The 27330-nt window shown below is 42.4% G+C and overlaps 1 protein-coding gene across 3 annotated transcripts in view; it reads left to right on the top strand.

Annotated features, from left to right (window-relative positions):
- Nucleotides 1–27330, top strand: part of btbd8 (BTB domain containing 8) — a 37384-nt gene that overhangs the window by 3679 nt on the left and 6375 nt on the right. For 2 of the 3 annotated variants that reach the window (XM_049587566.1, XM_049587567.1), the window contains exons 3-17: nt 2447–2626; nt 5589–5713; nt 6042–6156; nt 11378–11467; nt 12180–12260; nt 12346–12442; nt 12867–12958; nt 16580–16682; nt 17176–17358; nt 18219–18389; nt 20467–20596; nt 21887–21948; nt 23377–23920; nt 25571–25658; nt 27135–27259. In XM_049587566.1, coding sequence (XP_049443523.1) covers nt 2447–2626; nt 5589–5713; nt 6042–6156; nt 11378–11467; nt 12180–12260; nt 12346–12442; nt 12867–12958; nt 16580–16682; nt 17176–17358; nt 18219–18389; nt 20467–20596; nt 21887–21948; nt 23377–23920; nt 25571–25658; nt 27135–27259 — 2186 coding nt within the window. The remainder of the gene's footprint in view (nt 1–2446; nt 2627–5588; nt 5714–6041; nt 6157–11377; nt 11468–12179; nt 12261–12345; nt 12443–12866; nt 12959–16579; nt 16683–17175; nt 17359–18218; nt 18390–20466; nt 20597–21886; nt 21949–23376; nt 23921–25570; nt 25659–27134; nt 27260–27330) is intronic. The other variant, XM_049587568.1, reaches the window with a different exon arrangement.

The following is a 27330-nucleotide window of genomic DNA, read 5'->3' on the forward strand; positions in this document are numbered from 1 at the left end:
AAAAACACTGAGTAAAGCAGTTTGACGTTAAAAAAAACAGTGTTTTTCTGACAATTTTGCCATGGAGTGGCTGCTAACTAGGGTGGCCAACGCAATAATACGAATTGCCCTATCTAGAGCCAGCGTTTTGTTTGTCCGTTTTCGGGCTTCTGTTGAAGCCTGAGCTTCTGTTAAATCCTACACACTGGACCTTTAAGTTGCCTCCATCAGAATTACATTTAAGTAAATTAAATTAAGTTTACTTACTTGTCACAAAGAGTAGTACTCAGCTTTTCTATTGTGGATCTGGAGGAGCTTTCCAGAGTTTGAAAATATCGAGGGTGTCATCTGGGTTTATCGCAGTCTTTACCTGACACATAAAATTCTTAAAAGCAAACCTACATTAGAAACTGGAGCTGTGGGTTTTGAAAAACTATTTTTATAGTGTCCAGTGTTTCAAGAGCATGAGCTTTTGTTTGTCCGCTGGCTTCTGTTGAAGCCTGAGCTTCTGTTAAATCCTACACACTGGACCTTTAAGTTGCCTCCATCAGAGTTACATTTAAGTAAATTAAATTAAGTTTACTTACTTGTCACAAAGAGTAGTACTCAGTTTTTCTATTGTGGATCTGGAGGAGCTTTCCAGAGTTTGAAAATATCGAGGGTGTCATCTGGGTTTATCGCAGTCTTTACCTGACACATAAAATTCTTAAAAGCAAACCTACATTAGAAACTGGAGCTGTGGGTTTTGAAAAACTATTTTTATAGTTGACCAGGAAGTCAGTCTCTATGACCCAAGGCATTTTGGGCAATCAGATCACATGCAAACAGTGATTAATGCAAGTGTTAACTATCACCACGACACACTGTGATCCAATTACTTAAACTACATGCCAACATGGTCTGAGACTTATTGGACACATATCTTTTGTAGTGTAAAGGACGCCCAAAACTTGCAAAAATCAAATCAAATTTCAACAGTTGGAATATCTTGTACGTGTATATTAGTTCTTAAAACATGTTTGGTATTTTAGCTGGCCCACACATATCTGTGTGCAAGGCTCTTTGACCTGCTAGGGTAAGGGTCTAGCTGCAGAGCTCCAGGCTCAGGCCCATGTCCTCCTTCAAACCCTTTGTGGTCCCGAGCTTGGAGAAGGAAGTGAATTTTGTACGTCAGGTTATGATAGCATGAGTTAATTAGTTTCAATCAGCCACAGGACCTCCACCATTGACACCAAGGTAAACAATACAACCTTAATATTTCAACATAACTAACTTACAAAGTCAGGTGGCGTAATGTGAAGCAGCAAATAACTTTCGAATTAACCCCATGAGTTTGCTAACATTAGCTAGCTATGCTAATGTTCTCAACCTCGCAGTCAGAATTCTATAGTTGTCAACTACAGTTGGCCGGATAACTGTGGAGAAAATGAAACCTATGACTCTCACTCACTTTGGACTCATTTCGTAGTGAATTAAAAAGTGTAAATTAACCCAGATTGGGATCCACTGGGACTCCCCCGAGGACCCTGGGGGTCCCCGGATCCCTGGTTGAGAACCTCTAGTGTACAGTAACATAAGCTTACATCAGCATCACATAAGGTTAGTACATAAGCTATTTGCTGCCTAATGTTACCTTACCATACCTAACATCATGAGTTTCAGTTATATCAATATATTAAGGTTGTATTGTTTACCCTGGTGTTAGTGGTGGAGGTCATGTGGTATCTATGTTAACCCTTTGTGTTCTGTAGCCTATAATACATCATCATTAATGATTAGCATAACAAAAGCTCAACAAACAATCCAGTGAAACTAAATGTGATCAGTGAACTCATGAAAGGCCCTGTATGCTACTTATAAAGTGGCATGGACGTGATACAGTGTATAAAATATACGCTGAGTTGGCTGCTTTATTTATTACTGATCCTGCCTGGAGATGGGTCCCAGTGTCCCTGAGCCTGGAGCCCTGCAGGGGGACACTATGTCCTTCCAGTGAAAGTGATGCAGGCAGTAACAAAATCTGAAGTTCAGCTGGATCACTAAACAGAGTCCTTTGTGCACTAGTGCTTCACCAGTTTGGGCACTTTTCATCAGAGTTACGGACATAGTACCATCACGTGAACTCATACCGCCCTATTGGTCTTTAGTGGACTGATTTCTGGGTCACCCAGATCAGTCGTTGAGGCGGGACGAGAGATAATGATGGGGGAGAAGAAATGGACTTGCTGCCTCAGGACTGTGCTCATGGAAAAATAGGCCATCAGATTAATCTTTGAACCTCAGAGATGTTAGAGGTTGGTTTTGGTTTATTGTCTTTTCTCTATGTTGGCTTTTAAATGTACGTTTAATTCGCCAACTTTGCTCCAACCTTAGTTTGTTTTGTATTGTTTTTCTCTTGTCTGGTTATTATTAATTCACACTGATGGCATATATGTGCATTGTTTTCTTTAAAAATCTATTTTTCAAGGTTGCTGCAGGAGGAACTGGAGGCAGATGTTTCCCTCTATGCTGGCTCAGGCTCGCTCCAGGCACACAGAGCCATACTGTTGGCCAGAGCTCCTCATGTCCTTCAAGGACAGACGCACAAAGATCCTGCCATCATTCATCTGTCTGGCTACGAGCTGTCCGGGTTAAAAGATTTCCTCAGGTAGGCAGCGGATTCAAGTGATTCCTATTTTGCTCATTGCAGCTTATATTTGTTGTTTATTTTTCCATGTTGGGGGATTTACACAACCTCTATTTGCCCCTGTAGAAGAAAGCTTTACTGGCTTTCTGAAGCCTTAACTCATGCATCTGCTTTCTTGTAGTGGATGTTAGGAGACAACATGGTGTTACAGTTTCACAGACTATCAGACAGAGGGCGCCTAGCACACCATCTTTCATCTGCAGGATTTGCTGGTGTTTGCATGTTTGTTGCAGGGAGCAATGCATCTGCTGCAGCTATTAAACAATACATGGCACATCACATTTTCATGTCAGTGTTGAGACACAAATCCAAAAATGTATATAAGTGTTTTTAATAATCTCGAAGTTTTAAGTGTAGCAGTTCTCATTAAGGCTTTGCAGTTTGGGCTCTTAGAGATCCACTGATCTTCGTTTGCTTCATTGGCAGTTTATAATTAGGGCTAGAAGAAAGAGTCGTCCTTATTAAGTTACACCACCGTGGAGACTAAAAGTTACTTTGAAGCTTTTTTTTACATATGGGCACTGCTGCTTTGCTGAGTTCAGGTATCCAGGTGAAATAGATTTTTTTGCTAGTTATGGGGATCCTATTAAAAATGAATTCATGCTGAATTTGTTACCACCGAGTGACACTGCTGGTGGGAGGCTGCCGTGTCTTAAGCAATCCACTTACGCCCTGGAAAAGTGTCTACATGTTACGATTGATAGATTTATTGTGGAAAAAAAATCAACAGATTGAAATAAACTTTAGTCACAGCCCCAATGAGGTGCTCAGCATTTCAGGAAGACAAGAAAGCTGGTTGTAAGCACATCAAACACACCCCGCACTGGTCAGTAGAACAGGTCAACAGCCTCAAATATCTTGGACTATTAACTCAGTTTTAACACGTCACTGACATTTGTAAATGATCCCAGCAAAGACTCCATGTCATACGCAAACTCAGAGCACTGTCTGTTGGCCTCTTCACCTCCTGTTGTTGCTTTACCAAAGCCTGATTAAACCCATCCTGCTATACCGTTCCCCCTGCTTCTTCACTAGTTAACCATCTCCAACAAAAACACACTGAACAGCATCACACACACTACCTCCAAAAACCAGCCATCAGATGTCTATCACTTACCAAAGCAAATAACCTTGATCACCCCCTCAATGAACACCTCACACTACTCCCATCTGGGTGGATATACAGAAGACTTAAATAGGGCGCTATCATTTCTAGGGCTGTACCGGATCAACAGCGGGACGTCCAGGGTGATAGCAGCATTCACGTAATGTAGCAAACAAGCTAACTGCACTAATGACGGGTCAGAAATGTGCAACAACATTTTTTGCACCATCATAGGCCAGACTTTGTGGTAATTAGTTGCTGTAAGCTGTAAATTCACCAATTCTCAGCAGAAGAGTGAAGTTAATATTGTCTCAGAGCCTGCCTAGGCTGACTTCAGCAAACACTGACTAGGCTGACTTCAGCAAAAAAAACAAAAACAAAAAACGACTGCTTGATTTGAAGCAATCTCAGTCAGCTGACGGGTCTGCGACTGATGATTCGAATATCCGACTTTCTGGGGACAGCCTAAATGATTTCCACGTTGCAGAAAACATGGAAGCAATTGCAGAATTTGACAGTAAATTGGAATCTGCAGTAAAACACAGAATACTGTGGAATTAGCCAAAATGTGATCACAGTTTATAAAAGTCAAGGTTTTTCATACCATCATCAGTTTCACAGTGCTTCAGCCAAAGGGCCAGAAAAACCTATGCTCCTGATTATTTTGTTGTCATTTACGAGCACATTGCTTCTGTCCTCAGCACAGAATACAGTGGGGTCAGTGTCTTCACACACACCGCAGCCAGTAGTAAGTTACATCTGGGCAGTAAATACTGTCAGCCAGCTGACTGAGCTCATCTGCTCTTAAACCTCAGCTGTGGAGATTTGAGTGACAGCCAGTGTTAACTTGTCTGCGGTCTTTTTCTTGGTCAGCCAAGCTGGATCAAATCCTGTCTGCCGGTGCTTCTGCGGTGGTCGAGAGGCAGCGTCTGATGTTGCAGCTAGTGTCACTCGAGTCTCCAATACCTCCTATAAATGCATTGAAATAGCCCAGGATACACACATGACTACACCTACTTCTCAAAATAAGGTGTTAAAAGGGTAAAAATGCATGTATGAAAATAAGATTAATTTATATTATATTTATACAGTATATTTATATTCACAGGAAATATGAAGTCAACGGTGTCTGAAAAGGAGTAGGTAGAAGTAAAACTTATGTCCCTACCCCTTTCTTACATTTCTTCTTAACTCATATATTATTTCAACAAATTCCCAAACGTATTTATAACTTATATAAATTAATGCCCAGTCTGTTTACCCCACGGTTCAATAAATAAGTAATAAATCCAGTTTATTTACAGTCCAAGTACCACCCAGTGTTACAAAATAAATATGCACTACCCTAACACAACCTTTCCTCGTCTATATACCTGCCAAAAGCACTTTCTTTGATAAAGAATAATGCAGAAATTTAGAAAAATTAAAGCAGAAAACATAGAATTTGAGAAGAAATAAAATGGAATATGGAAAAAATTTCTCTCAATGAACAATCTCCCTCGTTGACACTGTTGTGAGCTGTGATGAATGAGTACATACACAAAGATTTTGAGCACTGTGTATATCAGTGTGTATGTGTGCTGGCTTTGTAAACAAATATCCCTCTGGGACTGTTAATTTTTTATTTAAATCTAAGTAACATTATAAGGTTTCCAGTGACTATAAAATGCTTCACTGAGGAGAAACAGAATATTCTGTGCAGTTCAGCTTGTGGCTGGCGTTCTGTATCTTTGAAGTCACAGTGCATCAGATGAGATTGTAATTTAAATAAGTGTGAACGGCCTAGTTTTAATTAACCTTTAGAGTTTCCCCCTGCAGGCGAGTGTACACAGCAGACCAGAGCATGCGCACGGCTGAAATGATCCCAGACGTTGAAGGCTCAGCGCCAGAAAGTACTCCGTCTGCTCCCGACCCGGCAGACCTTCATAGTTCCACTGACTCAGGTAAACAGATGAACACGTTTTTCCAAGGAGGGTTTATTCCAGGTTATGTTGCTGCTCAGCTGCCCCCCCTCCCTCCTCTTTTTTCACATCTTGTTATCTCAGCCATAATCCACTTAAGACCTAATCTCATTTGGATCCCTGTTATTGTTACTGCTAATTGCAGCGAGGCCATGCTACAGATACCTTTTAAGTTTTGTTTTTTTTTCAATATTTGGAATATTTTTAGTTGAACACTTTAATCATAGCTACCTCTGCTATTTCAAATACTGGTGTTATGTGTCTCACACTCACAGCCTTTCCCTCATTATCCCTCTCAACTTCACTCCAGATGCTGCTCTCGAGCCAGCCTCGGGCCTCGGAGCTGACTTGCTGGATCTGTACCAGAGGGGGGAGCAGTGTGACATCACCATCCAAGTAGCAGAGCAGGTCTTCTCCTGCCACAGGTAGAGCCTCTCGCCATCTTATTCAAACAGCTGGAATCCAAAAGCACAGGCAGTTTTTTGTTTTATTCAAGTGGCAACCTCCAGGGCTAAAACACAAAGCCAGAAACTGCAGTTCCTCTAATGACCACTTGAGGCTGGCTCCCAAAAGTGAATCAATCCCCATAGACCCCCATGTTAAAATGCTCAAACTTTATAGCAGAAATAAACATGTTTACCACCTGGTACAAGTCGGATACTGTCGAAACCCCTGCACCTCCAAGTCCATACAATTCAGTACATTTATACTTCGAAGTTCATATTTTTCCAACCATCCCCTCTGGCATTTTTCCTAATAGTTCCTAACTATGGATGTTCCTGGCGACTATTTTCCCTGTCGACTAAACAAAAACTTTGAGACTAGTCAACGAATCTAAAAAAGGGAAAACACTCAGAAAACAGTGAACATTTAACACAGTTTATTGTTAAGTATTTTAAACATTGTCCCAATAAATGTTGTGTGCATTAAGAGCCCTTTGAAGCCTTTAATCACGATCTTCAACAACCATGTTGGATTTTAAATGCTGCTGAAGTACGAGACACTTTGTGCCTTGCGGTATGAATGTGAACATGACGGCAACGCAGTCAGAAGTTAACCACTAAAATAACATCTAAAATAAATAAACTGCCTGTTTTTTTGATGTTTTTAGATGGGGTTGTATGAGGTACTTATCTATAGTCAGTGCATTACCTACAGTTAGACGGTGGTTGACACGCCCCCAGTTTGGAGAAGCAGGTGGGAGTAATGCCACATAAGCTAAGCAATGTGGCATAAACACGTTTTGCTGCTGCTCCCGTCCATAGCAGTACACTGTTAAGCTTGCCTGCCTGCTTCTCTAAACTGAGGGTGTGCCGACTATGAATAAGTACCTCGTACAAACCCGCTTAAAAAATCTGAACTGTCCCTTTAAGAATTCCGTCATAGCTGCCATCTATGGCGAGAGCATGTTCAATTCAATATATCACAGTCACATTTACCAGATGTGAAACACCACAGAGGTCGCACATCTGCTGTTGACTCGTACCACTGTGGGGCAGCGGTGGGTGGTCATTCACTGATGCAGAGGTAGTAGTAGCCGCTGGTAACCATGGAGACAGGTTTCTCCCAGCTCATGCTCAAGGGAGCAGCCAGCCAGTGATAGCTTGTCAGAGAGAGGAAGCTGGGCTATTTTTCGGTTGCTCTGCAGCAGTGATCTCTGTAGCAGCACCGTGTTAGCTGCTGCAGCTCCCACCCAGAGGCTGAACGAGGGCTTCTCCAACCTGACGCCCTTACTTCCCTCTGCACTATGAATATATTAAAGTCTATTGAGATACATCATCCCTTTTACAACAGAGACATTTATGTTCTTTATATGTGGCACAATGACAAAGGACCTTAGAGGCATAAAGCAGAGACCTTGACTATTTCTAACAGAAACAAACAAAGCATGTTTTGAATGTGGGTTTGAATGTGTGATGGTAGTGTTCACACATTTTTATGAATGGTCCCTGCCCACAAACAGAGCAGAACAGGCAGCCTGTTACAGCAGTTTAGGGGAGTTGCTGGCAATCAAATTACACAAGCTTGCACCTCCATGAACAAGTTACACTGTTCTGGCTGTAACTCAAGATGACAGGTTTGTTCAGTTAATAGCATTTGGTAAATCTGACTTCAGACACTTGTGCGAGTAAACTGCACAGAAAAAAAAAGCTAGAATAATATGAGAATGTTCTGACATAAGGCCCACTGCCTCTTTTAATTGCTCCCCAGAAAGTTTATCAAGAATGACTGTTAAGATGGACAGATACATGTGAATCTGTCTCCATGTCTTCAGTTAGGTCCATCCAGTTAGTAATCCAACATCTGAAATTAAACATAGAGATGAATGATTCACTCAAAGTTTGATGCACGCACATACAGAAAGTCACCATAATCCAGGATGGATGAAAATGCAGTCAAAATTTTCCTGCTGCTCCGAAGGGAAATCATTTCTGATAATGAAAATAGAAACCTCATGTGGGTTTTTGGAAGACTCCCCTCTTTCCAAGGTTGTCGCTCACAACTTTGACTAGTCATTTTACTCAGAAAGGAATAGGTTGGCTGAACATCATAGGGTGCAGACTGAGCTTGGCAATGAATTGAATATGATATAAATACATTTATTATCAGAAATCGAATCTAAGAGCGAGATCAGATATGTCAAGCATCCCCCCCGACCCGCAGTGCATAACAAATGATTAAGACGATCTTTCTAATAGCACTGATAGTGATCCCCAGACGATATTCTTCTCTACTGATATCAAGTTCTTCGTCTAAAGATAAGATCACATTATGTGAGTTTTTCATTATTGCCTCGGGCTGATTCACCATGTTGTTATTCATCTATAAATGGCTTCTCAGTTTAATTTCTGGGAAGTATATCACTCTACCATGATATATATTTATAGCACGTATCATAATGTAAAAATACTGTGATAAAGGATTTTATACGTAGGAAACTCCCTGTAAGAAAACACGCACACTTGAAGTCTGATTAAAGATTTATGTTCCCCTTCAATTATAGATGCACAGACTTATTTGCCATATCACCAGAAATTCCCTGTTTACCGCCATCAGCCTGTCGGCAAATAAGACCAATGGCAGTGGCCGATGTTTATCTGTTGTGTCACATCAGTTTTGCTCAGGCTAATTGTTGTGTTGGTTATTTTTGGTCAGACTCAGACAACAGTAACTGCTGATTCAGAAAAGAAACCACTGGCTGGACTGACTCTGACGTGACTCAAGAGGGAAACAGTGCCTTATGCATATGTGATTTGTTTTCAAGTTCTCTGTCAGTGAGCAGCTGATCAGCTCTGTGTCTCACATGTTGGATAAGAAGAGAAATAGACTGAGCTGCAACAAGGCAGATATGCTTATCTATGTGAAGAAAAATATATATAAATATGCATCTTATTAAGAAGTAGGTGTCGTTGGTGATAACTGTGGCCAGAGGCATTATGTTTTTGGGAAGTACTTGCATCCGTCCCGTTCTTGTGAATGTAATATCTTAAGAACACCTTGAGGATTTTTTTTCAAATTTGGGACAAATGTCCTCTTGGATTCAACGATTAACTGATTAGAATTTGGTGGTCAAAGGTCAAGGTCACTGTGACCTCACAAAACATGTTTTTGTTTTTGTTTTTGTTTTTGTGCAAAAAATGGAAGAATTCTTTACTAATTATTACAAATTTTCACGGAAATGTCTAATGATGAAGCTATCACAATTTATATCCAAAGAGTCAAAAGTCAACTTCACCGTGACATCGTAATGTTCTGCAAAAGCACTTTTCTGCACATTATTCAGCGTCATATCTCAGGAACAGAAGGGGAGACATGAAGACAGAATTGGTGACTCTAATCTTGGGTGTCCACCTGGAAACTGTGTCGATTGTATAGATCGTCCATGTTGCCGGGGGGAAGATGTGTGTGAAGCATCTGTGTTTTCAGAGACGTGAATGTAAACTGTAAGTGATAAACTGGTGTGCAGACGCACACAACTGCAATAATTTTTTTCTGGCTAAGGCTGTGCAATTAATCGTCTGGTGATCGCGATTACGATTTTGAGGTCAAACGATTTCAAAATTAATGAAATCGAGGGTAAACGATTTTTGCCTGGAGATGTTATTTTGTCTTCTACGGAAGCCACGCATGCGCAATACCGCCCCTCCTCTCCTCTCCTCTCCTCTCCTAACTCCACAAGCCAGTCAAGTAGGTGACTACAAATAATGCGAGGGGCAGGTGATCGCAGAAGATTTCAAAAACAGTGTGCCGAAAATGGCAGAGGGAGAGCGAGAGAGGTTGGTCTGTGTATGTGTGTGCATCGGGGCCGAACTCCGCCATGCGCGATACAAAGAGCAGAGAATTGTAAATGTGTGACCATGTAGACAGAAATGACATGCCGTCGTGTAAACAATATAAGTCATCACATGCGCTGCATAATCATTTGCATAATCGTGATTTCAATTTTGACCAAAATAATCGTTATTGTGATTTTTTTTTCATAATCAAGCAGCCCTAATTCTGGTTTTCTTTTTATTATAAATATTCGGAAGAGGAGGCGCGCTGAATGATTAATAAAGCAGAATCTCTGCTTCCAGTTCAAGGGTGAAAGAGAGGCGTCCAATCCCCAGTGTAAGGCAGGGCAGAGGGAAACCGCGTCACAAAGTTGATACTACAGGCTTATTGTGACTGACTTTCAACTCACTGAAGTATATTCAAAGATAAAGCTGGCATTATAATGTATTTTATACATAAAAATATCAATATATTCCACTAAAACAAAACAAATACTTTTCTTTTTGTTACTTTCAGTGTGTGGCCTAAAGCCAGATGGTTCCTACTGAACCCTTAAATCTTTATTTGAACAGGGGGAAATAGTACATTTGTCAAAAAATATTATCAGCTGCAGGTTAAAACACATTTGGCATGCTGCTCAGTATTTCTGGCAGCAAGTTAGTGGATGTGTGATTGACTCAAAATAAACTACAGTGTTGTATTTATTTTTTGCGACCAGTTTTTATTGGTATTTAAACGTGACTATAAAGGGGCTACAAATAAAGTAACCACCCCTGAACCCCTCTCTTTGGTCCCCTCCCACCCTGGACCTTATGGACATGTAAAACAGTTATATTAAGAATTGTATTATTGTAATTGCTTGCCTCCAGTGTGAAATATTTTCTGTTTTTGCTTGGTGCGTGTTGCCAGTCCAGTGTACCATGCTTGATAAGTCCATGAAGCCATGTTTTATTTATGTCACCCCATGCGTCTGTGAAGCTCATTGATGTTTGTTTAAAAGTTTTTGGACAACAGCGGAGCTCTTTGGCACAGAAGAAGAACATCAGACACACATAATACTCATTAGAGGGATCAGTTTATTGTTGGTTTTGGTCTTTTTTGGGATTTTGAATATCACCAGTCCTTTATTAGAGCTAATTAAGTACTATAAACACTTCAGAGGAGGTGTATTTCCATATCTGTGACAGTACAGTCTTCAGAGGCCAGGGAGAATAAAAACACTGTCTCCAGAGACTGTTTCTACTTCTTTTGTCCTCCTGCTTGTCACTTCAAAGTCACTTAAGCACACATAAGCCCGCCAGATGACGTGTGAAATATTAAAATGCTGTGTGTGTCTCTGACATGCAACTGCCTGCTTTATTGGGTTTCTAGGGCAATCCTGTGTGCACGGTCGCAGTACTTCCGAGCTATGCTGAGTGGGAGCTGGATGGAGAGCTCCAGACAGTGCATCACTCTGCAAGGGTAAGACTGGTGCATCAGCATCATCATCGTCATCATCTTGCAGCAGGTCACATGGATCAATAACGCACCACTCCTGCTCTAACAATGCTAACATTTCATTCCTGAGCAGTACAGCTGATTTACTGCGTCTGCTGCGTTAATTATTCAGGTTTCTGTACAGTGTGGAGTTTCACTCGCAATGCCATATTTTACACAAACACACACACAGCCCGCGGAATCTCAAATGGCTTGCTTGGATTTCTACCAAGTAAGGCTGCAGCGTTTCCTCTCTGAGGCACATGAATGTCTTCTCATCCACTGTCTGCTGAGGAGTCCCCCACCACCCCCAGCCCTTCACCACCACCCGCAGATCCTTTTCAGAGCGGGTAAAGGCAAATGAAGCCCATGTTTTCCTCCAGGGAGATGTGACACTCGCCTCAGCATTACTGATCTGAGGGTAACAGGGGAAGACACGGCTGTCAGAATGTAGAGCTGCTGCGTTGACGTGCAGGGGGGAAACCTGTGAAGTGGCCCTCGGGCTGCAGTCACGTGGATTGAGTGGTGCATGATATATGGATTTTGTCTACAGCATTCTCAGTTGTGTTTGCAGTATAGACACAAACAAATACATCTACACTGTGTGCCTGGATTCACGGAGATAATATTAGGTTGTGCTTGGAGACAATTCTGTATGTTATGGCTTGTAAACAGATTCTTTTGTTAACCGTTCCAGCTTAGGGCCAGATGAGATGGAGATCCTGCTCCAGTTCATGTATGGGGCCATTCTGGATCTGCCACCTGGAGCCAGTGCAAGGTACTATATGTGAACAGACTGACCAAAATTAGAGGACAGGCTCTGAAAGCAAATTGACATGTATTTGATGTCTCCTGTTCCACAGTCAGGTGGTGCTGGCAGCAGACATGTTGGGTTTAGAGGGGCTGAAAGACGTGGTGGAGATGGTTCTGACCCGAGACTACTGTCGCTTCTTCCCAAAGGTCAGCCATACATAAGGAAAACTAGTAAATACTTTCATTTTTCAACATAGGGTGCTTGCTTGCACTTTGAATGCAATCAAATATTACAGGTTGTTAATTATAGTGCAGATTTTTCTACTAATAATTTCATGTTCGTATTTAGGGCATGTCATATCTTCAGTGCAGTGATCCCTCGTAGTCCTAAACAGCAGTGATATAGCAGTATGTGTAGCGTCACAGCTGAAAACACCAAGAACAAATCCCGTCTTTATTCCTTTGGCTTTACACTTGTTGATTTTGTACGGTGCCTGCATGCTCAGTGTCAATAATGAAGTCGTTTCACTTATCTGAACACCTTTTGAGTTTGTGCCAGTCTGTGTCTCAGAGCATCACAAATCACTGTGTGAGTATAAATGCCCCCTTTTCTTTTTTCCTTCTGTTTTAGCAGCCGATTGATGGGGTTCAAAGAACAGTTCTCGAGTGTCTGTCCCTCACACACGCCTTAGGCCTTCAAAACCTCCACATGCTGTGTAAGAGGTGAGTGTTTCTTTTCTATAAACGTGTTACAGCTTCGTAATATAAACTACATTATGTACATAAACATTCGGAAAAGTGATGACATTTGTATTGACTAGTGCAGTGCCTGTGCAAAAAGTGCCTGTTTGGAAATTAACCCTATGGGCCCGAACGACACATAGTGCGTCCAAATTCACACCTGTTCTTCTCTATGGATTTTCTCCATGGCCGTTCGTCATAGCGAGAAGCCACGTGAAAACGTTGGACTACCGACAAGACCAAGCACTTGTCGGTAGTCCAATGTTTTCACAAAAAAAAAACAAAAAAACGAAGTTACACTAAAATTATGTATGACAGAGCTTTCATACAGCTTTGCACACACATTACTCTTGGATGGATTACTCGCGAATGCAGGCTCGCACAGGAATGCCGTGCATATCACATGAAAGCGCAGGAGCAGAGCTTTCCAGTGATACCGCACACATCATTGTGCTGTCATCCCATCATGGTATAAATACAGACCAGTTGTCTACAAAATAAAAACCTGACAAATTTCTTTACAACCCATTATACAGATCTTGTTGTCAGTCACTTCATATAGTGAGGAATATCATATCTTACCATGTCTTAGGCTTGCGTGTGTTTCTCTCTGTCTATCCACATTTGTAGTCCGGCTTTCAAGATGCAAATATCTCCATATTGTCCAGTTGACACTTCATCAAACTTTGTATGACAAGACCAGGCACTTCACCTTTGCTCACCCAGACAACTGTAGCCTAATGCATGCTGACAGGGCCGTAGTCACCATATACATTGAGGGGACACGCCCTCCCACCCCCACCCCTAACTGAAACTGAAAAACAACATCAAAAAAACTGCAAACAAAGTGGCAAATATTATCTTGGAGGACGTCATTGCACTTGGTTGACTATTTTTCTATTATCTTAGATGTAAATATTGCATGTTTCTTTCAGATAAAACACATTTTTGACTTGTGAATGAGTCAGTGGAATTTCTTGCAATAATGAAAAAATACTGGCAATCATGTCCGCCTGGCCATCATGGTTCTTATATTGCCAGATTCCAGATAGTCTCCCCTCTTTATATATGGCAGAATATGTCAACTTCCAACTTGCTATGGTGAGATACATGTAAAAATGTAAGAATTTAGTAACACAGATTTGTTTTTTTTTAATTGATATAAAAATTATAAAATACAGGCACTTGGAAGGACATGAAACGATGGCAAATCTGGATAGCCCAGATTGTCCTGAAAAAAAGTGTCCTTAAAAAGATATAGCATGTGTAGCCTTTATAATGTCTGTGATATGAGCTTTAAAGTAAAGGCAGTAAAAATACCCCAAAAAAGGCCTAGGGCTCATAGGGTTAAATAACACAATGTCTTTTGACCAAATACCACAATGGTGATATTGGATTGATAATGTAGGGTTGACTACTGGTGCTTTAACAAATCATTTGCACAGTGAGATTTCTGATCATCAATAGTGTGGATATAATGACTAAGTGGGTAAAGGCATAATAGAACAGCTGGAACAGCCTGGTAAGTTAAGAAAATTACATCACATTACTGTCATGCAGCCTTTAAAACCAGGACGAGACACAACCTACAACTTTACAATATTTAGTCTCATATCAAGATATAGATGTAATGCCTAGCTCTGGCCATTGGTATTGCTGCTTGCAGCTTCAGAGGGGCCACTCATCCAAACAACTTCACGCTCGACACTAGCCAAGTGCCGTGAAATAGCTGCATACCCTAGCAGCGCGAGAGCATATGTGTCATTTGCCAACAGCTAGCTATTTGGGACCAAGCTAATTTCTGAAACAAAAGGGTGCATTCTGAGAGTTACATAGCTGACGCTTGAATTGTTTGAGTTTGCTGAAATGTAACATATCCAGTCTCTCTTGCGTCATCTGCTCTTGAATGTACTGCTCTGGCCAATTTGACATAGTGGCGAAACTGTGTAACTACAACTTCCTGTTCCACTATGACTTTTTCCCAAAGACTTAAATTGGGAAAGAGATGCCTGTAAATCAGTGGATACATTTTTTGAGGGTCACAACCTGAAATGACTTGTTTCACCATTAGAGTATGACCCATTTGGGGTGATAACATTTCAAAAGTCTAGAAGATTAAATCAGTTTATATCCATTTAAGTCAGCAGAGGGCTAAACAGAAAGTTAGCCACTCAGCTGGCAGAAGTCTCTAGTGTGCCTGCTCTATGGGCCCAGTGATGCGAAAGAACTTGGTAATTTTACATGGGACCTCACCTCCAACTTTGTATCCAGTTCTCTTTTCATCTATGTCTGTAGCGAGCGACAGAGAGTGGGCTGTACCCAACATGCTGTCCAGCGGTGTAACAGTTAACAGGGTTCCCCTCTCAAAACACGACACAGTGTGTGCTTCTGGCAGTAGTAACGCACTACTAATAAATATATCCCATAGATCTCAAGAGCTTGCACTTGACGCTGCACATCCTTCATTTCTCAGAGATACACCCGCCAAGTGTGAAGTCGATGGGATGAACAGCTGTCAAGGAAATTAAAGAACATGCAGACAGAGACTCTTTCATTTTAGTTAGATGGTCTCCAAATTAGAATTTTCGTCAAACTTGACCTTAAAAGTTGCTTGTGTAATGTAATTTGGAGAAAAAAGTGCCACCACACATTCCAACCTGTCACCATTCTTGCCACTGCAAGTTACATCAGCATCTTGTTGCTAGGTAACCAACATGTGGGCTGATGCTTCAGTGTTATTAAGTAGCCTAGGGTTGTGGTTAGTTGTGTAACGCAGTTTGCTTTAATGTGGTCCAATGCACCACTCCGTCGATTGAAATGTAAAAGATCTTCCAGATCCTTTAAATGAACTATTCTTGAGGCGCCATAGGAAAAAGTTTAATCTACTTATTAAAAAAAGATGTACTTAAATGAAGTGACTCACTCTTCAAGGTTGAGGCGTTTTAAAAGATTTAGTAACAGACACCAGTATATTTCACTGCATCGAGAGGCTTGCCTGTACCCTGTCACGTCTTTATATTTCAGGTTGCTGCACAGCTTTTATCACTTTCCTTCCTATTCACGTGTGTGTGCACAAAGTCACAGTATTTCACTTTGGAGTTCTCCTGTAGCTGATTCCTCTGCATGCTTCGCACACTGCAGTGAGCAAGCAAGAAGTGTGTGAATGTAGGTCAGGAGGATAGGATGTGGCTGAGGCTGTGAGCTGGTTCTGATTTGAAGGTGTGTGTGTGTGTGTGTGTGTGTGTGTGTGTGTGTGTGTGTGTGTGTGTGTGCGCGCGCACGCGCCATGTTGTCTCTGCTGAGTCTGATGAGTCACGCGAGTATGACGGTGAATCGAGCTGCGTTGCTCTGTGCAGCAGTGCGTTACTGACCTTCTCATCCTCACTCACTCTGCTGTTCCCTCAAGCAAAGCTCAGCCGACCGCTGCTTCGAGCCTCAGAGCCTCAGAGCTGAGACTCCTCAGGCTTACGCTGCAGAATCGTAGACAAGAGTTTGTCTGACTGATTAGAGGGGAAATGGTCAAATTACCCATAAACTGAACTGTTCTGCTATTATGACCCAAAAGCAAGTTAGATACAGATACAATACAATGTGTATTTTCAGGTGGGTTGCTGATCATTATGTGAAGACCTGGTGTGAGAGAAACTTTTCCCTCTTGTCCCCTGAGCTTCACGCCGCTTGTCTAACGGCTGTAACTGAAACCATGGTAAGTTCCTCCCTCCCACAGTCATCAGCTGTACTGTATTCATGTAATTGCACAAATATCATCATCCCGTTCTCCAGTGTTTTTCCACAGGAAGGAAATCCAAACGTAACTTAATCAAAGATGACCTTTATTAAATTCTCAGTTATTAAAGACAGACTAATTGAGGAATATGATGTGGATGCAGACAGATGGTGAGTGATCCAGCCTTGTAATTGATAATTGAATCTTGAGTCTGTCTTTCATCACTATCAAAGAGGTGGAGTGCATTATGTGAGCACAGCAAGACAAATGTACTGTTGTTCACTCTTGGCAAGTATTGAGATTCAGAGCCGGCCAAGAACCGTTACACAATCCTGGGACTCCCTCCATTGATCGATAGGTCCTGGGCAGGGATAACAGACTGCTTTTATATAGAACTGTGTTCATTCCACTTTATTTTGTCTTTTCACCTCGAGAGAAAGAGTCTCTTTAGCTGATAGATGTTTCCATTCAGACTGTGCAGAACGCTGTAACAATGCTCTGTGGCACCGAGCAGCTGATTGGCAGCCTCCCAGAAGTCAAGTGGGCCCAACAGGTGAGGAGTCTTGCCACAGAGCTGCAGGAGGCGAGCCTGCACGTCATTGTCCAGCATCTCCCTAAAGTTGTCCACACTCAGGCCTTCCGGGACCTTCGCAGGGTAAGGGGCTGGTGTAGCCATGCTAATGCATGACCTTTGCACAGATTCAGCTTAGGTGTCTATGGTTTTCTGATGGGTGAATTTACCGAAGGATTGCACGCTGTTTATGGACGCTAAACCTGCACCAATCAGACCAAAAGACACCGTGTAACTCTTAAAGCACCTGCAGTTGGTGAAATGGACCCCTGTCTGCGCTGCTAAGCAAATAGCGCTGGGGTGCTCCTGTGCTATTTGCATGTAAATGAGGTAATATGCATTCATTTGGTTCAAAATTGGACCCTTTCCATGCAATTTTCCATCCAGTTCACAAAGAACAGTGCTAACAGACACAGTTACAGTAAAATTTTTTAATGTCTTCATGGTATTGGTGATAAATGAAACCCATTAAAACCCCCCAGACTTTCCACTAATCATGACAGCAGTGATTGTAACCAGATGATATCATCGTCATGCCACGCGTTATTGTGAGCGTATATTTTGAACGAGACTATCTCTTTTTGATTTAACACAGAGCAAAATTAATCACAGATACAGTTTCTTTCAATAACGGTGGCCACCATCTCATTCTTGTGACTGTGATATCGCAACAACACCTTGAGGGAATTTCTTCAAATTTGGCACAAACATCCTCCCTGAGTCAGGGATGAACTGATTAGAATTTAGTGGTCAAAGCATCCATGGTTTCACAGACAGGTTTGCGGAGTCTCACAACTGCGAGATACTCATATATACTAGTTGTCTGTATTCTTAGTGCAAAGGCAAGATTTATACTATGGCATATGAAAAATTGTGAAGTGTGAAGTGCAGTTCATGGTGTTGGTGTGAATTTGCCCTTCCGTGTCCGTGTCATGCTGTTACAGAGGGAAGAGTTTACCCGTGAGCCCACGTTGTTGAAGAAGCTGTGTTCAGCCATCAGAGAAGGTGTGACTGTGGACAACTGCTGTGATCTTTTCGCTGCTGTGTACTGTCTGTGTGGAGAGGACGCAGAAGAGGACTCTCTCCTGGAGCGGGGAGGGCAAAAACAAGAGGAGGTAAATGATGCAGATTCTTTGTCTTTGTCTTTTCAAAGAACAGACATCATACTGTGACCGTTAGCTTGTGCTCACACCTGCAGTCTTTCATTTAGTCCTGATCATTGACCTCAGTTGGAACGATGCCATTTGGTCTGCGTCTAAGCAAACTGGCTGCAAAATCACAAAATCAAAATCAACCAACAAATCAGTGTCCACTTGCTAGCTGTTGCCAGAACTTTCAACTGCTGCTCCTGATCTTCCTCAGTGGATGAAATTTGGACTGACTAACTCCAACTATCTAACCTCAGTCAGAGATCAGAGCATTGGGTCAGCAGTGGTGGGTTTCCCAAAGAAAATAACTTCTGACTATTTAACTCCTGCAGAGAAGACTTTGACATGCAGTTGAAACCTCTGTAGAAAAGCTAGTAAGTGGACCTTGAGCTATGTATGCGAGCAAGTTGTTTTGCAGTGTCACAACCCCCACAGAATGACTTGTTTTGTTGTCAGAATTTGATAAATTCGGTCCGATCTCGTTTTGAAAGTCTATAAGAACAAGACAAGTTGATTATTTTACCCCCATTCAAGTTGTCATTGAAGGATGTCCAATCCTATGTGTTTTGAGTCTCTTTATTCTAAGTTATTCTTGCAGTTACTATCTCCAGTAGCAAAAATGGCAGACGTTGGAACAACCGAAGTAACTGTGGAAAACAAAATGTTGTTGTTGGTATTTGGCTCTGAGGAAAACAGGAAGCGATCTGGTTGTCTTTGCAACAGCAGCGCTAACAATAATACCACTTGGAAATGCTATGTCATCTTTTTTAACTCTATACAGACTAGTATTATTTAATAGCAAAGGGAACCAAACTTCAGGTGTGAACATAGCTTTACTTTTTTGTCAGAAATATTTGCTCTCTGTCTTTCCTTTCCTTGAAAACCCTTTCTAACAACCATTGTATGCTGTCATATTCTGTATCATCCTATGCTTCACTTCATTCTGGATGCAGGGTAGCATACAGCTGCGGGAGAGCAAACTTCACATTTACTTGGCATTTCAGAGCAAAGCATAGGCCTTGGGGTAAATATGTGTTTAGGGTTGGTCTGAATGGGTCAGCATGTGTCGTCCAACGTGGCTTTGTGGGAAGCGAGATGTGACATGGGGGTGATGCTGCTTGGCTTTGGTATGAAAAGGTAGACAAGAGTTACTATAACATATATTAGTCAGTCATCACATGGTGGTGACCTCTTGGACTTTCAGTCATTACAGGCTTCTTCCCAAAGACCAAAGACAGGCAGGTTAAGTGGTGACTCAAAATTGCCCGTAGGTGTTATTGTGAGTATGAATGGTTGTCTGTCTCTATGTGTCAGCCCTGTGATAGTCTGGCGACCTGTCCAAGGTGTACCCTGCCTCTCACCCAGTGTCAGCTGGGATAGGCTACAGAAATGACTGTAATGAATGTTGACTGTGTTGTGATCACAAGTTGATGCATCAACAAGTATTGAAATGTTGGCATTTCAAGTATAACATTTGAACCTTGCAGTTAAAGTCCCCAGCAAACTGTAAGCTCTGTTCATGTTTGTTGAAGAGAATTTTAAATCATACAAACAGATTACAGCCAGCAGCTTGTGAGATGACTTCCAGGGAAAGTGACCTGGCTGCACGAGTTAAAGCGCATAACCCCTGTAAATACCGTACAGTATGGCAGAATGGATTAGGCCGAGGGAGACTGTGACGTGTGCCAGTGGCCTTCACTAATCTGGCTGTGCTATCTGTTGGCGAGGGGTGTGTGGTCAGTGCAGCGGAGGAGGTAGAGATGGCTCCGCCCCACCTTCCAGCCCTGTTTTTATAATCAGGCGTGGAAACAGGAGTATGGGCAGCGGCCGCTGACATCACCGATTTCGCTCAAGGGAGCTCAAGTAGATTCTGCAACGGAGACAGAGGGGGAGGGAGGGACAGAGAAAGGGAGGGAGGGAGGAGGGAGGGGTATTTGTTGCCATGGTGAAAGGTTCGTCAAGCAGCTGCTGATTCGCTTGTGCTGTAGCGCACCCCTTTCCATTCTTCTCCCCTCTCTCTCCCTCTCTCCTCTGTTACCGCCAGCCATTCAGGCAAGAGATTTGTACGCTGCGTGCTCGGCTGTGGACCTTTCTGCTTCAGACCTTTTACGCGGTCCGCCACACGCAGGGATGGGAGACCCTGTCCTCCAAACACAGAGAGAGAATACTGGCAGGTAAGGAAGGAAATCCTTGTTCCCTCTTTCTAGTCCCACACAGGATATTCATGCTGCAGTTGTGTGGATGTGTTTTTTTTCCCTCCCTAACCCAGCCTAGTGCTGAGGCAGTGGCTCTGCATCATTAGAGATGAACCAAAGCCCTTGGAGCATATGCTGTTGGCTGATTTAACACTTTCCTCCTACACAGCTACGTGTCCACTACTAACCCATTTATTGTGTAGCCAGTGCTGTTCTTACACATTTCTGCTGTATGTGAGCACCTTTTTTTAACAGTCCTGTGCAGTTGAGTGCATGCTAACATGGTAAATGCACCAGACGCGCCATGCTTGATTTAAAGGGTGGGAATGAAAGGCTGGATTCCTGTCTTTAAGGATCTGCACATGATTACAAGCCTCCACAATTGCAAATAATATGCTGTTTCCCCACTGTTGAGCGAGTAATGTGTTGAAATGCATTGCATGAATAATTTATGTGGCTGGTATCAGTGTGTGCCCATTACTGGTACATTTCTTGCAGTCTTGAAATTGGATTCTGGGTCTCACATGCAAACACAACAAATGTTCTTCACTGAACAGAGTAGAGCTGCTACGATTAGCCGATTTATTGATAGGCAGAAAATAAATTGGCAACTATTTTGATAGTAATAATAATTGTTTTAGTAACGTTTTAAGTAGAAAGGCCAGGCGTTTGCAGGTTTCATGCTTCTTAAATGTGAGAATTTGATGCTTTTCTCTGTCATACATGATAATAAACTGATTAACTTTGGATTTTTGGACTGATGGTCAGATAACACGTATCATTTGAAGATGTCACCTTGGACGTCACAGGGCATGTTTCACTGTTATCTGACGTTTTATTAACAAAACAATTGATCGAGACAACAACAGGCAGATGAATAGATGTTAGTTGCAGCCCTATAATTGATAAAACTTCACCTCATTTGCTTTTGATTAAACAAGATAAATCATTAGGTTCTGTAACTGCTCTTGTATAAGGTATAGAAATGGTCGTGCTATATATGGAAAAGTCTTTGTTAGACATGCCTGATGGATCGAACCATTGATTCAGTGTTTGTTTCCTAATGGTCAGAGGGTAAACAGAGGGTGTGGGAATGAGAATTTGTGAATGAAAATTATGGCTCCTCTCACTCGCATAAAGAAGGACCGAGGCAGCGTCTTGAAAATCGTTGCAGCCCTTTTCATCTGTGTTATTCTTGGATTTTTTGTGTTTTGCAGGCAAAATACTGACTGGCTAATTGATGATCTTCCTTTTATGCTGTTTTGACAGATGCTATTGATAAAGGGGACAACCGGAGACTTGGTAAAAAGCCTGTATTCACTAGCTCACAGGTAATATCATCATAATCAACCATGCATTAACATTCGTTCTCTTATTTAAAGTTTTATTTTTGTTTCAGAAACAAAACCTCATTGAAGCATTTGTAAATCACATCTCTGACTTTAGCTGATGTTGTGAACTTATGAGGCTTTTTATAGCTCAGAGAAATCCATGTGAGTTTGTATAATCCCTGACAGTGATTACAGTGTGTGGCCATCAGATGCCATATGTCATAAATGCCCCACCCTGACCGTATAAAATGAGCAGCAGGGCCTCTCTAAACGGATGTATGGTGAAGATAAGCCCGGCTGAGGTGATCCAGAGAGGGATTGCCAAGATGTTAGGCATGAGTGGTTGAGAGCTCCAGCAGACCTCTCGGGAAGTAGTTTGATGCAGTCAAAACAAGGACTGTGCCTGTCTTCAGGCTTTTTTTGTGCTGATTCTCTGAACCGGCAAGACACAGTTCACTGCTGTGATTGTTCCACTGACACTAAACGGCACTTATGAGTTTCCAGTTTGTTTAGTTCATTTGCAGAAGTTTACAAAATAACACACTTAAAAACTAGAAAAAATGAGGACCCATTTCTTTCTATTAACTTATGCAAAAAAAACCTTCAAAGTTAGAAATCAACTGTTCCTCTGTCCACTGTCGGAGGCCATGTCCATGTTAATATGTTTTAATTTTAAAATGCATAACTATTGCTACGTTTGCACCAAGCGTCCACACTTCTCTGGCGGTTTGAAATCCCAGAATCTCTAAAACTGTGACAGTTGAAATGCTGCTGACCCTGTTTTAGTTTGAAAACTCCGGGGTTGCATTTTAGTCTCGACGAGTGGAAACAGAGACTTCTGAAAATGATGACACAGACGCCCACGTTCACTTCCTAATTGAGTCTTATCAGCTGTGGCTTGTCAAGCAAAGACATATATATATATTCATTCATTCATTCATCTTCTAACCGCTTCATCCTCTTGAGGGTTGCAGGGGGGCTGGAGCCTATCCCAGCTGACATCGGGCGAGAGGCAGGGTTCACCCTTGACAGGTCGCCAGACTATCGCAGGGCTGACACATAGAGACAGACAACCATTCACGCTCACATTCACACCTACGGACAATTTAGAGTTATCAGTTAATCTAGTCCCCAATCTGCATGTCTTTGGACTGTGGGAGGAAGCCGGAGTGCCCGGAGAGAACCCACGCTGACACGGGGAGAACTTGCAACCCTTTTAAAATAAAAACATGTTAGTGTGGACTTGGCTTTATTAGCACAGACTGTAGAGATCTCAGAGGACTGTGTAGATTTTCATGTGATGTTAGTCAGCGTTTTTTCTAGGAGTTTGCTCCAGTTGCTTGTGGTAATCTGCACTAGTATTATTTAATTTCATGTGACTGCACTTTGGTTATTTGCTAATGAATCCATTGTTTTTTTCCTCTGCAGTCAAGGGCTGTAAAATGCCCTTCATCTGCCCCTGAGAGTCCTCCTGTGCACAGGACCCAGCGGGTGTCTGAAAACACAGCTTCCTCCTACCGTAGCGCTGCATCAGCCATGAAGTCTGATGGACTGGGGACAGCTAACAAACCAGGAGACGGTCACTCATCCAAAGCAAAGAATGTGAAGAAGCCAGGAGACCGGAGTGTAACAGCAAAAGCAAAAACGGCATCAGCTGGCACACCAGTTGTCAATGGCACAGGAGCTGCAGGGGCCAGGCGGGATGTAGCCAGCGCCAACGGCCCCAGAAGCTCTCATGGAGCTAGAGAGCAAGAGAAGAAGCCAAACCCAGGTGCACGGCCTAAAACATCTCCGCCGAGCTGCACGTCTGCGAGCCAGACGGGGGTAATGAAGGCTCAGAAGAGCTCAACAGGAAAGGCTGACAGCACTGTTGGCACCGCCCAGGCTCAGCCCAGCGCTACATCCACATCGGGCAGCGCCTCGCCAGAGAATGGTGCCAGCAGCCCTCGCAATGACACCCACTCTGTTCCAGGTTTACTCTCTTTATCGACTTTTTTACATTTCATCATTGTGACTGACACCAATTACATCGTAGGGCATCACTGTAGCCAAGCTGAAGTGTCGGGGAGTCAGCTCCAGGCATAGTGCTGTAGCTGAGGTATGAAAGGACCTGCAGACTAATTAGTATGATGAATGTTGTTTCATGGCCAGGAGGGATTTTTGGAAGACAAGGGCAGTGTCATGTATGAATATTGATTTATCAGGAAACAAAGCACATCAACTGTCCTCGGCAGCCTGCTGGTATCAGTGTACAAACTCTCAGCAGAACAGCAGAGGTCAAAGCCTATGCAGCTGTCACACAGGGGGTGTGACTGATCACTTTGAGCTCTTGTTGGGAAGATGGAGGTGGGGTAATCCCGACTGATATTAGAACAGATTCTCACTGCGTGGTTTAGTTTGACTTGAATTCTGATTCCCTCAATACGGGCAGGATTCTTGTGCCATGTTCACACTGGACATGGAAATGCCCCGATATGTCAGTTGTTGTGCGAGTAGTCTGGAGCAGTCGCCTGGCTGTTCACACCAGAAACACATTTCGTGCCGGTCTGTGAGTGCTTCTGCTCCTCTGCTCTGTTTTTTATCACACGTAGGGCTCCGTCTCTGTCTGCTTGTGTGAGTGTGTGTCTATCTCACTCTCTGTTTCGACACAGCCGACAAATATGTGGAATAATTAAGCATGGGATGCATATTCTGTAATTTATTAGAATTAAGACAATCTTTGTCATATAAAACATACTTTTATAATGTTCGTATCACATTATCAGTGTGTTTTCTGGCCAGATTCACTCGTGGCTTGTGGAAAAAATAGCCCGGACACTGAAACTATCAGTGCAGAGTAAGAGATGGTGGTGCGTAGGGCTACGGAGCGTCCTGTGTGAACAGCCCAATTGGGTGCCGAAAGGAAGCGGGCAGTGCTCCGTGGAAAATTGTGTGGTGTGCTTTGTAGAACTTCCGCGTCCACTGTGAACAAGCCCTAGCTGATCATGATCACGAACCCACGTGAAACTGTTGTGACATCATCCTCAACATGACACATACACAGTGTATTCTCTTGCTGGATCCTTTCATCAGCAACCAAACAGATAACGTGTGTATTTTGTCAGTTGTTCTCTGTGAAGTTTTGGAAGCTGCCTTTTTTAAAAGATCTGGGTCAAGTGATTAAAAACATTGTGATCGCTAACGGCGGTAGCTTGGTTGTTTAAAATGGCGGGTTTGTGCAGGATGTCCCGTGTCGCTCTAGTGATTAACTCCACCTTGTAGTATCTTACTTGGAAACTCGACTGAGGTGGTACCAAAAAAAGATCCAGGTACTATCCAAAACGTTTGCCCAGGGAAAACCAAAAATAGAACGGTTTCAAGCGAGTGGAGTCAAGCTGTGTTGTACTGTGCAGTGGAAATCCAGCATAGTTTTCATGGCTAAACTGGGCCTCAGCACAGCATATGTCCCTGTACCCCACCCTGAAAGTGGCTTACTATACATCTGCGATGTGAGCTCACACAATAACAGCACATATTACTCTAACCTACATGTATCCCACTATGTATTTGCTTTATCCTTGTGTAAACTGTGTGCCCTGACAAATGTCTGTTCTGTGCATGTGACTCATTTTCTGTGTTTTAGGTGCAAAGCCCAAACACCAGGCTAAGGCGGTGACCAAATCCCCATTGACAAAACCTCCTCAGAAATCAGATGCAACAAAGATCAGCAGGTGAGTTTCTTCGTTCTCATCACTTCTTGCGCATTCAGTGAATTGCAAGTGATGTCCTTGTCAACGTTCCCTTGAATATTCCTGTCGGGTGGAGCCATTCTGCTGCATTTTGAAAAATGTAACCCAAGTGAAGTTTTGGGTGATCGTCTTCAAGAGTTTAAGGAGCAAGTCAGCAATCCAGTGCGTATTTTGGTTGTTAATAACTTCCCTGACACAAGCCCAAATAATTTAAGAGCATTGTATAGTTACGTATAGATAATACTTGGACAATAAATCACCCACAGGAGACTGAAAATGTGGCCTACAAGAACATCTAGGATGGTTAAGGTGACTTGAACTTGACTTGCACCTTTCAAAATACAGAATATATATCAGAAGGGCAAAAACATTTTAGTAACCCAAAGAGAGCTCATGAGAATCCAATCCATCCTTTTAACATGACCAGGCCAAGATGCAATATGAGCTCAGTGCCGATATGCCCAGCTCCATTAGCTTTAGGCATTCAGGGCCAAGGAGGCAAAACATACACACCTTAGACCGCATCTTCAGTGATGTAAATGTAGGGCAATTAAGATGAGTGTGGCAGCACAGCATCACTGGCTTGTTTTTTTAGGCCACATGTGGCTGTCAGGAGGTTAAAAGCAGCTGTGTAGCGTTTCCTGACAAGCCTCTTATCTGTCCTTCAAAGACGTTAAAAATATCCGTTTTACAATCTGCATCATCCAAACTCCATCTGTCGTGGGAGCACATCAATATTTAACAGTCTCCCTGGAAAGCAACCATGTAAGTGAGCCAATAAATAGCTGCTAGCCTAACAAAACACATCTCAGCTGAATCTCTGGAAAGCCTTCTTTTGTAAAGAAGCAGATGGTTCAGTTAACAGATTATATATATATATATATGTATATGTATATGCATAGTATCAAAATTTAATTTTTCAGGATTTGTATTAGCTCTTGGCTGTGTACATGAAGATGCTCTGGGAGAACAGGTAACATTGAACTACCCTCTAACCTAAATATAGGTAGCCAGACCAATCGTTTGTATGTCAGGTATTAAATAAACTATCATCATAATCTAAGGTTGATCCTGCACTGGATAAATTCAAGATGTCAGGTAATAAAAAAAAATCCATCAACTTTGGGCACACAGCATATCTCAAACTGTAAGAAAACGTGCTCTCTGTTCTCTTGTTCCTCTGGTATATTTTGTTAAAAACCAGGGTAGAACATCCTTCTCAAGGACACAAGTAACAACTTGAAATTCTTTGATAATCAGCTCATGTCTCAGAGGCTTGTCCTTGACAAAATGGGAGAAGAAACTTTGCTGCCCCCCGCTGGTGCTAAATATTAATTCATGATTTACGTTCCCTGCAACACTCTCCCAGAGGTATTAATTATTGGGGATATTGTGGTGAAAGCATCTGTGGTCACTTTGTTGTTTCATGGTGTCTCCTGTGTGTTTCGTCAACCACAGTCCTACCAATAAGTCAAGTGTGAGAGACAGTGGCAAAAGCAAGTCTGGTGCAGCAGAGAAAGTATCTACTGGAGGTGCAGCAGCGAGAGCAGACACCAAGGGAAGAGGCACACCAGAACACCATGGTGAGATGTTCAGCGTCTGCAAACGTCTGTCAGTATACGGAGGCAGTGTATTAACGTTTTGTTCTGTCTTT

This window comes from Epinephelus fuscoguttatus, linkage group LG10, assembly GCF_011397635.1.
Source record: "Epinephelus fuscoguttatus linkage group LG10, E.fuscoguttatus.final_Chr_v1".
Lineage (NCBI taxonomy): Eukaryota > Metazoa > Chordata > Actinopteri > Perciformes > Serranidae > Epinephelus > Epinephelus fuscoguttatus.